This window comes from Pipistrellus kuhlii, unplaced genomic scaffold (genome assembly GCF_014108245.1).
Source record: "Pipistrellus kuhlii isolate mPipKuh1 unplaced genomic scaffold, mPipKuh1.p scaffold_m20_p_3, whole genome shotgun sequence".
Lineage (NCBI taxonomy): Eukaryota > Metazoa > Chordata > Mammalia > Chiroptera > Vespertilionidae > Pipistrellus > Pipistrellus kuhlii.
Genome location: NW_023425529.1, coordinates 2,094,625 through 2,106,392, shown reverse-complemented (window position 1 = coordinate 2,106,392; position 11,768 = coordinate 2,094,625). Strand labels below are relative to the sequence as shown.

General features: G+C 61.3%; 1 protein-coding gene across 1 annotated transcript in view; it reads left to right on the top strand.

Annotated features, from left to right (window-relative positions):
* Positions 1 to 10,728: 10,728 nt before the first annotated feature.
* Positions 10,729 to 11,768, top strand: part of KDELR3 (KDEL endoplasmic reticulum protein retention receptor 3) — an 8,930-nt gene continuing 7,890 nt past the window's right edge. Inside the window, exons 1-2 of the mRNA XM_036459209.2 lie at positions 10,729 to 10,753; positions 10,830 to 10,929. Of these exons, the coding sequence (XP_036315102.1) occupies positions 10,839 to 10,929 (91 nt within the window). The 5' untranslated portion in view covers positions 10,729 to 10,753; positions 10,830 to 10,838. The remainder of the gene's footprint in view (positions 10,754 to 10,829; positions 10,930 to 11,768) is intronic.

Here is an 11,768-nt window from a genome sequence, read left to right as displayed (position 1 = left end):
GGGCCCCGCTTTACCGCACCCCGCTATACCTACACATACACCCTGATTCCCACCGATTCCAGAACACACCAGATGCTTCCACACCTCTCTGCCTGTGCACCTGCTGTTCTTCCCGACCGAAAGCCCTTCCTCCGCTCTGCCCAGAGATTCCTGCTCTTGTCTGGTCCAGCCTCCAGGCCACCTCACCGGGGAAGGTCTCCTGACACCCCCCCCCCCCCGAAGTCATTCCTCACCCCTCACTCATTCACCCGGCACTGGGCACAGATTTGGTTCTTGTTAAGGGAGTTTGGAGTCAGGCCAACCTGGGCTCAAAAGCACCGAGAAACTGCAGGACCCTGAGCAAGTGTTTGACTTAACCCGTCTGTGAAACGGGGCCTAACAGCCCCTCCCTCAAAGGAGCGGATCTGGTGACCCAGATGCACAAGCAGGCAGAGCTCACAGCAGCTGCTCAGAAAAGTGACCAGCCCTTCTCCGTCCTCCCTTCCCTGCGGTGCCCACCTCCGCAGGGCGTCCCGCCCCATGCCCGCTCCCTCACACCCAGCTGCGCGCACAGGCTGCAGCCCGGACAGTCCGGGGACTGAGTCTGGGTGTGTGAACCACGGGGACACTCGCCGTCTGAACGCTGGTTCTGCACAGACGTGTGCCCGGTGCCCAGAGCACCTTCCCACGGAGGGAGAGCAGGAGAGTGCAGGCGAGCGCAGGCCTGGCCTGGCGCCGGCCCTGAGTGTGGGCGCAGGTGGAAGAGGAGGGGCAGGTAGAAGGGGGAGATGGAGAGGGTGCTGGAGACCCAGAGCAGGGGTTCCGAACATTAAGGCCTGGGCACTGGTTTAAAGAAGGGCGGGGACTGGAGGGCTGGGACTCTGGGGAGAAGGGACGGGGAAGCTGGTGGCTGTGAGGTCCCGGGAGCTGAGAAGAAATATCTGGGGGTGACCTTGCTGAGGCTGGGGCGCAGCCTGGCTCCCATTGCTCACCTCCTGTGAGGGGGTCCTGTGCCGGAGAGGGGAGGGGGGGGAGCTCACCTCCTGTGAGGGGGTCCTGTGCCGGAGAGGGGAGGGGGGGGAGCTCACCTCCTGTGAGGGGGTCCTGTGTCGGAGAGGGGAGGCTGGGAGGGGGGAGCTCACCTCCTGTGAGGGGGTTCTGTGCCGGTGAGGGGAGGCTGGGAGGGGGGAGCTCACCTCCTGTGAGGGGGTCCTGTGCCGGAGAGGGGAGGGGGGGGAGCTCACCTCCTGTGAGGGGGTCCTGTGTCGGAGAGGGGAGGCTGGGAGGGGGGAGCTCACCTCCTGTGAGGGGGTCCTGTGCCGGTGAGGGGAGGAGGGGGGAGCTCACCTCCTGTGAGGGGGTCCTGTGCCGGAGAGGGGAGGGGGGGGGAGTTCACCTCCTGTGAGGGGGTCCTGTGTCGGAGAGGGGAGGCTGGGAGGGGGGAGCTCACCTCCTGTGAGGGGGTTCTGTGCCGGTGAGGGGAGGCTGGGAGGGGGGAGCTCACCTCCTGTGAGGGGGTCCTGTGCCGGAGAGGGGAGGGGGGGGGAGTTCACCTCCTGTGAGGGGGTCCTGTGTCGGAGAGGGGAGGCTGGGAGGGGGGAGCTCACCTCCTGTGAGGGGGTCCTGTGCCGGTGAGGGGAGGGGGGGGGGGCTCACCTCCTGTGAGGGGGTCCTGTGCCGGTGAGGGGAGGGGGGGGGAGCTCACCTCCTGTGAGGGGGTCCTGTGCCGGAGAGGGGAGGCTGGGAGTGGGGGGAGCTCACCTCCTGTGAGGGGGTCCTGTGTCGGAGAGGGGAGGCTGGGAGGGGGGAGCTCACCTCCTGTGAGGGGGTCCTGTGCCGGAGAGGAGAGGGGAGGCTGGGAAGGGGGAGGGGGAAGCAAAAGGCACCCCAGGGAAGAGTCCCTTCTCTGCCAGCTAACCTTATGTGACTCTGGGCAGCGCACCTCCCCTCTCCAGCTGGTTCCCTCACAGGCAAAGGGAGAGGACAATGCCCCTTTAAGGGCCTGTTCCGAGGAGGATCAAATCTAAAAGAGGAGCCAAAACCGGTTTGGCTCAGTGGATAGAGAGTCCGCCTGCGACTGAAGGGTCCCGGGTTCGATTCCGGTCAGGGGCATGTATAATACATTGGTTGCGGGCACATCCCTGGTAGGGGGTGTGCAAGAGGCAGCTGGTCGATGATTCTCTCTCATTGACGTTTCTAGCTCTCTATCTCTCTCTCCTCCTCTCTGTAAAAAATAAAATATAAATAAATAAAATAAAAAAGCACTCTTAAAAAAAAAAAATCTAAAAGAGGAGCCGAAACCCGTGTGGCTCAGTGGATAGAGAGTCCGCCTGCGACTGAAGGGTCCCGGGTTCAATTCCGATCAAGGGCATGTACCCTAGTTGTGGGCACATCTCCAGTGGGAGGCATGCAGGAGGCCGCTAATTGATGTTTCTCTCTCATCGATGTTTCTAGCTCTCTATCCCTCTCCCTTCCTCTCTATAAAAAATCGATAAAATATATTTAAAAAAATAAAATCTAAAAGAGGCTCTCACCATGGTTCATCCCCTGTTTGAGTAGCTCTCGTAGGCGGGGGTGGGGGGGGGAAGGGGGGAGGGGGGAGGTGAGACAGGTGTGCAGACGCTGTGAGGGTGGGGGAGCGGGGGACTAGGGTGTCAGAACCTGGGAGGCCCTGGGCAAGCAGCCTGTGCTCTCTGGGCCTCAGACTGTCACCTAACACAGACGCATCCCCGAGGACAAGCTCCCGTGCCTGCGCCCCCTTCACCCGCACTGTGCGAGGCTGCCAGTCTCTGCCTCCTTAACCCTTCCAGAAGCCTGTGCCGCGGGCACGGCCGTAATGTCACCGCGGTGTGGCCTGGTGGCCAGGGCAGCCCTCGGGGAGGGTGAGACCTGCTGTGAAGTGTGACGGAGAGTGAGGGCCGGTAAACCCTCACCTATTTGGCCAGAGCTTCCTGCTCAGCCTCCATTCTCATCTGAGCCCGGCAGGCCCCTGAGCTGGAGGCTATGACAAGCCCTGGCTCATGGGGGGGGGGGGGGGAACTGGGCTGAGACACGGGGAGGGGAGGGCCTTGCTCAGTCACTCAGGACGTAAGCACCTGTCTGACCCAGGATTCGAACCGGCTTCTGGGGGAAGGTCGTTCAGGCCACCAGAGCACTGCCTGACGGGCTCCCTCTGAGAGCCAGTCAGGCCTCCCTGGTCCCACAGGGGCCCTGAGAACAGACTGGGGGGGGGGGGCGGGGGGAGAGGCGCGCCAGGGAGGTGAGACAACTGGGGAGCCGAGGGAAAGAGCACCCCAACATGTCAGGCACAGAGCTCAGAGATTCCTGGGCTGGAGAGTTCCTTAAAATCTGGCAGCCTATTCTACAGATGGGCAAACTGAGGCCGCTCAGCAGCTTAGATTAGAAATCACAACAGGACACAGCTGGCCCGTCTCAGAACTCTAACGTCTGAGCAGCCTTGAAGGTGAGGAGCAGAGGCAGGGAAAGGGTGTGTGGGGTCCAGAGGGTCAGGACCCCTCCTAGCAGACTGTGCCCTGGGGACAGAGGGCTGAGGGGTCTCCCCCACCCTCCGCTGCCACCCTCGCCCACCCCCAGCACGCAGTAGTCACCAGGGTGGAATATTTTAGCGCCTATAGGAAAACTGCCACAGCCGGCCTGTGGCAGCTGTTGCTAAGGAGACGCTCCCAAAATAGGCCCCCTCCGCCAACCTTTCCCGCTGCTGCTCCTGCTGTGGGGAGGGAAGGAGGGTGGCACACAAGCCCTGGCCCCAGATTCACCCACCCACCCTGTCCCCGGGGCCCACACCTGCCAAAACCCGGGGCCAGCCAAAGACCTGGGCAACCAGCACCTGGGCTGCAGAGGGGGCGGGAGCCAGCCTGGGACGCCTGTGGCCTCGGCCACCGTCCTCAGCTGGGGAGAAGGTCACCCCGTGAAGTGAGATGGGAAAGCAAAGAGCCTGCACCAAGACCCCAAGCACATGCCTACACACGCACAGTCACAGACCTCACCGTCTTACACATCCACTGTGCACACCACAGGCACAACCCCACCAACGCGCACGCACCATCAGAGACACAAATAGACGCATGGGTAAACACATATGCCACAAACACACAACACACACCTGCAAGCTCATACCACACAGCCATAAACACACATTTACATACGCACACACAAACGTGTCTCAAGTACACACACCCTCCAACACAGGCATGCTTCCAACACACACACACACACACACACACACACACCAATGTATACACAGCCTCACAGCACAGGAACACACAATGTCCAACATGCCCAGCATGCTGCATTCAGAGGGAACTGAGTGGTATTGCCCATGGCTCGGTCCAGGGGCATGTCCTGGGCCCTCCAGACAGCCTCACGTAGAGGGGAACAGCTAAGGTCCACCCCAGGGTGGCAGATTAGGAAGAGGCGCACACGAGGGTGGGTGGAGGGTGATGTCTCTGTGGATGGTCTGGGGACCAAAGGATCCCTGTGACCAGGAGAGCAGCCGAGGACCCATTCCTTGGAACTGAAAAGTGTGGGGGAGCACAAGGGGGTGCAGGGGGCCTCTCACCTGAAGACTGGAAAGCTCTGTGCATGGAGAGTTCTGAGCCCCGTTCACTGTGCAGCTGGCTGGCAGGGAGGCGGTTTGTGTGCTGAGGAGGGCAAGAAGGCAACAGGGTGGCGACGGTGATGGCCTCGGGCACGTGCCAAGCACTGCACAGTGTGGGAGCCACGTTTACTCGTGTTATTTCACATACTCGGCGGCGAAAGCTACTCTGAGCGGCGCTGCTCCCCTCTGAGACCCAGGCAGGAGGGGGGTTTCCGAAGATCACACAGCAAGTTACTAGCGGGGCGGGAACCGGAGCCCAAGGAGGCGCCAGCACCCAGCGCTGCGCGCTTCCACCTGCTGCAAGGCTTTGCCTCTTATCTGCCCCGTGATACCGGCAGCCGCGCCAACGGGAAAGCTGTCAGTGAACCCCCAGGGGTGTTCAGGCGGCAGCGTGTGACCGCGGCCCGGGCCGGGGAGCGGCGCCTGCTGGATGCCCTCGGAATGCCCGCGCAAGGACGAAGGCGCCTGGCCGCTCCCCCCGCGCCGGATCAGCCGCGCTTGCTCCCGCGTGGCTCCGGTCCGGGAATCCGGGCTCCGGGTCTTCGCTGGCGCCTCGTCGCTCGGGAGCCGCGGCGAGCGGCGCGCGGTTGCCTTGGGAACCTCGCGGGGCCGAGGCGCCCGGCGCTGGGGCGCCAGACTTGGCGCGCGGGGCGCAGAGCCGGCGCTGCCCGCGGAACCGGGCGGACACCTGTCGCCCTCGGGCCGGAGAGGGGGCGTTGTGCTCGGGTCCTTATGCTCTTCCTTTTCATTTAATTGAGGAGGAACCTAATACATCTGAAGGGTGCAGATGATGGTTTTTACAAACATGAAACCCGTGTAGCCACCACTCAGATAAGATAGAAAACTCTTCCAGCGCCCAGGCTTCCTGGGCTGGGAGGTTATTTTTAATTATCCTTTTTGCACGTCTCCGAGAACAGGGAATACACCGGGAGGGAGGGTCGCCTTCCCAGGACACATTTCCGTGTCCTCTCCCAGCTCTGCAAGGGCCTCGACGGCCTGTAAAAGGGACAAGGGGTGGCGTTTGTCACGTGGTGTGCTCCTTGCAAAGCACGTTGGAGACTGAGCTAACTAGCACTCCGTGGAGTCAGTACTTCTGGGTTTATGCCCAGGTTATCGATGAGGCACCATGCCTCAGAGAGACTGGATCAATTGTGTAAATGGTGGAGCTTGAGGCGCCCAGGAAGGTCTTCCTCGCCTAGACCTTTGTTTCCCCCCTACCCTTCCCTGGTCGTTGGCCTCTTTTATTTTTTTTATTTAATCTTTTAGTATTTTTTTAAAATATATATTTTATTGATTTTTTTACAGAGAGGAAGGGAGAGAGATAGAGAGCTAGGAACGTCGATGAGAGAGAATCATCGACTAGCTGCCTCTTGCACACCCCCTACTGGGGATGTGCCTGCAACCAACGTACATGCCCCTGACCGGAATCGAACCTGGGACCTTTCAGTCCGCAGACCGACGCTCTACCACTGAGCCAAACTGGTTTCAGCGATCTTTTAGTATTTTTTAAAAAATATTTTTGTTGGTTCCAAAGAGGAAGGGAGAGCCCTAACTGGTTTGGCACATTGGATGGAGCATAGGCCTGCGGACTGTGGAGTCCCCGGTTCGATTCCAGTCAAGGGCACAGGCCTGGGTTGCGGGCTCGATCCACAGTGGGGTGTGTGCAGGAGGCAGCCAATCAATGATTCTCTCTCATCATGGATGTTTCTATCTCTTCCTCTCTCTATCTCTCTGAAAATCAATAAAAATATATTTCTTTTTAAAAAAAGAGGGAGAGAGAGATAAACATCTATGATGAGATCCCTACAACCCAAACCGGGGATATGCCCTTAAGAGGAATCAAACCCAGGACCCTAGAGTCGGCAGGCCCAGGCTCTACCCACTGAGTCAAACCAGCTAGGGCGGTTGTTGGCCTCTTTTGAAGAGTGATACAAATAAAATGCACCGGGCGCCTGGCCGGGTGGCTCCGTTGGTTGGAGCTTCTTCTCATGCACCAAAAGGATGCGAGTTTGATTCTTGCTCAGGACGCATACCTAGGTTACCGGTTCGATCCCCTGTGAGGCCCCTGCGGGAGGCAACTGATAGATGTTTCTCTCTCTCTCTCTCCATCTCACTTCCCCTCTCTCTCTCTCTCTAAAAATCAATAAAACATTTTTCCACAAAATCAATGGACACATATCCTCAGGTGAAGATTTTAAAATGTGCTGGGAGAGCGGTTCGCATCATATCTCTGCGCAGTTGTGTGTGTAGCTCCTTCTACTTGGGACTCGACTCTCTTCCCCCAGGTTTTGTCCATGAGGCAAGCAAACTCCTATTTATCCTTCAAAACCCACCGGGGCGTCCTCTGAAGTCTTCCTAACTGAAATCTTCCCAGGAGACTCCCGGAAACCCAGGGTAAGACTCTGTCTCCTCTGTGCCTCGTCCAACATGCGCACAAGCACCACCTCCCACAGCGTCCCCCGGCCCTGAGGTGCCCTGAGCTCAGCCTGCAAGGCGCCTGGCACGCAGCGGGCCTTCGATGAAATGTGCTCGGAACTGAGAGCGGAGAGGGTTTGGGAGCCTGGTCTCCGCTCTGTGCACTGGGGCCGGCTCCACAGGTGCTGAGCTCCGCGGACACGGGGCTGGGCCCTGCCCTGCGAAAGGCACGGATTACACGGCGGCATGTCCTCAGGATGGTGACTTTTACCGTCCCTCCACGCTTACCCTCCACACAATGGGAAGCACTAGACAGGATGCTGAATACAGCGGGGAAATATGCAAAGAGCTAGGACCAGGAAGGAAAAAAATTACACGTACTTCTCTCTGTGTGTGTGTGTGTGTGTGTGTGTGTGTGTGTGTGTGTGAATGTTTTAAAAAATGCAAGATTTAAAAAAAATTTTTAAACAACCAAAAGAAGTATGTGTAATCTGACTTTGAACATTATGCTTTGCTTAATTAATGGATTTAAAAAAGAATCCTTGCCTTTGAGCTGAAGGGAATGTCCCTCCTGGCACCCCCTCAGTCGAGTGCTCACAGCAGACAGGCTTTCAGTGTCAGGAAAGCGAGGCGCGGAGGGTGAGGGACTTGCCTGGAACCACCTGGCGAAGGGAAAATAGTGTGTGAGGTGCAGGTGGCCTGGTGAGGAGAAGGGGGGGGTGTGTTTGAACCGGTTTGGCTCAGTGGATAGAGCATCAGCCTGTGGACTGAAGGGTCCCAGATTCCGGTCAAGGGCATGCACCTTGGTTGCGGGCACATCCCCAGTGTGAGGTGTGCAGGAGGCAGCTGTTCGATGTTTCTCTCATTGATGTTTCTAACTCTCTATACCTCTCCCTTCCTCTCTGTAAAAAAAATAATTAAAATATTCTTTGTTAAAAAGAAAAAGAAAAATGCTCCCCCGGGAAGGGGGCTGGTTATGAAAAAGGCGGGCTGCTTACTAAGGACAGAGTGGTAGACATTTGCGAAGAGGAGACCTATGTGACGTGGGGAAGCTAGAGAGAAGTCTGAGCCTCAGTTCCCTCATCTGAAAACTGGGGGGGCTGAGCCCCCTGTCTTGAGACATAGGGAGTATGGATTCTATAGGGAAGACCAGATACAAAGAGGACCAAGTGACCAGTCAGCAATACCTCTGTCTTCATCATCCCTGTTAACAGATGGGGAAGCTGAGGCCAGAGAAGGCCACGGCAGGCCAAGGCCACTGTGGCCGGACGATCTTGGCCCTGGTTCTTCCCCCTCCGCCATTGTGGTGGCCGCTCCTCAGACCTCCCCTGGCCTTGGCCCGTCCCTGTGGCTCCCCCGAGGAACGGGGAAGAGGAGGGAGGATTCCAGCCCTGCTCCCGCTCCTGCCGGCAGTGGGAGTTGCTGCTCAGGAGGACAGATGTTTCACCAAATGGCAAATGCACGTGCTTTTTCCTGGTTTGGGAGGAGGTGGGCGCTGAGAGGGAGATGCCAGCTGGTTGGGCAGAGAGAACCGTAGCCACACCTGAGGTATTTAAATAGCCACCGCCTTCTCCAGGCACCAGCTGGAGGCAGCTGGGCGGGCAGGGCCTGGGGAGGGGAAGGGGACAGAGCAGTTCATTCAGGATGAGTGCCTGGCTCCTCCCCCAGGGGGGCCTGGACCACCCCCCTGGCCTCCTGAGGCCTCAGTGGCCGTCACTAAGGACTTAAAGCCGTCACCGGTGCCAGCTGAGGCTGAATGGAGACAACCTGATTTACCACTTGATTGCTCTTGTTATCCCACCCTCTGGGCCAGGGCGGGAGTCCCCTCTGCAGCATCCCTGGCAAATGGGACTCACCCCCTGCCCCCACCTCTCATGACCGGGAACCCCTCACCTCCCGAGAAACCCCACAGTGTAATGTAACGAGTTGATGACATGAACCCTGAAGTCAAACTACGCGCTGGAATCCAGGCTCCACTATTCCGTGTCTGTGTGACCTTAAGCAAACTACTTAACCTCTCAGTGCCTCAGTTTCCCCCGTGCAAAACGGGGATGATGGCCGAAACCATCATCCCCGGTTTGGCTCAGTGGTAGAGCGTCCGTCTGCGGACTGAAAGGATCCGGGTTCGATTCCGGTCAGGGGCATGTACCTTGGTTGCGGGCACATCCCCGGTGGGGGGTGTGCAGGAGGCAGCTGATCAATGTTTCTCTCTCATCGACATTTCTAGCTCTCTATCTCTCTCTCGTCCTCTCTGTAAAAAAAAAATCAATAAAATATACTTAAAACAAAAACAAAAACGGGGACGATGACAGTACCTCCCGTGTAGTGTTTAGGTCAGTGCCTCTCACGCTGTAAGTGCACACCCACCACCCAGGGATCTTGTTTAACCAAGGACTCGAGGCAGAAGGTCGGGGATGGGGTCTGAGATTCTGCATTCCCAGCAGGTGGCGCAGATGCAGCTGGTCCTTGGACCGCAGTTTGAGACTCCAAGGACGGCCTTGTACCAGAAGTCATGATGAGGGGGCCTGAAGGGTCATGGGTAGAGGGTAAGGCCCCTTGGCTCAGCTGGTCCACTCCTGCAGAGGCAGAGACCAAGGTCCAGAGGGGCTGGCTGACCTCTCATGCCACACAGCATGGGGAGGACTCCTGCCCACCTGTGGTCCTCCCGCCCCCCCCCCCTCCTACCTCCCAGCGCTCTGGCCAACAGCCCCAGCCGCCGGAGTCTCTTCTGGCCTGAGCTCCTGGGTTACAGCTCGTCATACCAAGAAGGAAACATTAGTGAGCAACCTGACTCCAAACCTAAGCCGTTCGATACCACTGTTCCCTCCCATTCTCCCCCCCTCACCCCAAGTGTCAGGTCCAGGTGGCTATTCAAGCAAACATGGGGGCGGGGTCAGGCTCCTCACCGCCAGGCGCCAGGAGGAGGTGTTCAAGCCAGGATGCCCACAGCAGCAGCAGGGGGTCACCATGTCCGGCGCCTCCAACCTGCTAGGCTCAGGCAGCCGCGGAGTGAAACGTCCTGTTGGGGCTGGAACCGGGAACCGCAGGAGGGCGAGGCCAGGACGAACTCGCCGGTCACAGGAGTCACCCACATGGAATGGAAACTGTCCTGGGACACCTGGTGGCACCCCTGCACCCCGTCCCATCCCCCCAGCTCAGCGCAGACCAGAGGCCAGGGCGGCCCACAGGGTGAACGGCGGGTGCCTGGGCCCGGCCCTGCCCCGGGGATCCCACCGCAGCCCCTTCCCTGAGATGGCCTCGCACTCCCTTAGTCGCCATCCAGGGGCTCCTGGCCGGCCCGCGGGCGCCTCCCCTCCAACCTCCCGCTTCCGGGCTCCGGGGTGACGAGGGGCCCGGCCGGCCCGCGGGCACCTCCTGGAGGACCGGGTCCCGGGAGGCAGAGCCCGGCCTCGGGGTCACCTCCGGGGGCACCGGGGGTGGAGCCCTCGGGCCCGGGGGGAGCCCCAGCCGCCGCCCCGCGGCAGGAGCCGGTCTGGGCCGGGCCGGGTGGGGGGGAGGGGCCGGGGCTGGGCCGGGGCTGGGGGCCGGGGCTGGGGGCCGGGGGTGGGGGCCGGGCTGGGGGCCGGGCTGGGGGCCGGGCTGGGGGCCGGGCTGGGGGCCGGGCTGGGGGCCGGGCTGGGCCGGGCGGGCGGCGGCGGCGCTTCCTGGCCGGGCGGCCACGTCACGGCGGCGGCGGCGCCGGGAAGCGGCCGGAGGAGGGCGCGGGGGGCGGGCCGGGCGGCGCGGGCCCAGGCGGCGGGGACGTGGCAGCCGCGCCCGCCGCGAACTTCCCCGGAGTTGCTGCGGCCGGGCCGGCGGCGGCGCCATGAACGTGTTCCGCATCCTGGGCGACCTGAGCCACCTCCTGGCCATGGTGCTGCTGCTGGGCAAGATCTGGCGGTCCCGGAGCTGCGCGGGTGAGGCCGGGGGGAGGGGGGTCAGGGGGACCCCTGCCCGCCCGCCTGCGGGGCCCGGGGGACCCCTGCCCGCCCGCCTGCGGGGCCCGGGGGACCCCTGCCCGCCCGCCTGCGGGGCCCGGGGGACCCCTGCCCGCCCGCCTGCCGGGCCCGGGGGACCCCTGCCCGCCTGCGGGGCCCGGGGGACACCCTGATGTCGGGTCAGGGTGGGGACTGTTTGGGGGTGAAACAGCTTCTCAGCTCAGCTCCCCAGGACGCCCTGGAGATGACGGGGAGGTGGGCTCGCCCTTTCACACACACACACACACACACACACACACACACACACCCGCATTCCCACTGCTGATGGGAAGAGGAGGGAGGGGATGGGGGGATGAGGAGGTGAAGGGAGGTGACACCCTCTCCCTCCAGGGGAGCAGGGCGCCTGAGGCCATTGCTCTCTCTCCCCTCCCGCAGCCCAGGTGGAGGGAGGGGGGCGGAGGAGGTTTGAACACGGGGGACCCCCAACTCTGTCTCCTCTCTCCTTCTCCGCACTCTCTCCTGCCCCCCATTCCCCTACCCCCTCTCCCCTCACCCCTCACCCTCGCCCGCTGGGTGTGGACAGGCCTCTCTGGCCCTCCCGCCTGCGGCCCTGCTGGGCGTGCGGAGGAGTTTCAGGCGGGACTGGTGGTGGCCGAAGGCGGAGAGGCTGCCAGGCCTCCTGCCGCCATCCCTGTGGGCTGGGGTCCCGCAGGCCCGCCCTGTGCTGGCCCTGGGGTGAGGGGGCGCAGGGGGAGGGGGCGCAGGGGGAGGGGGCGCAGGGGGAGGGGGCGCAGGGGGAGGGGCGCAGGGGGAGGGGG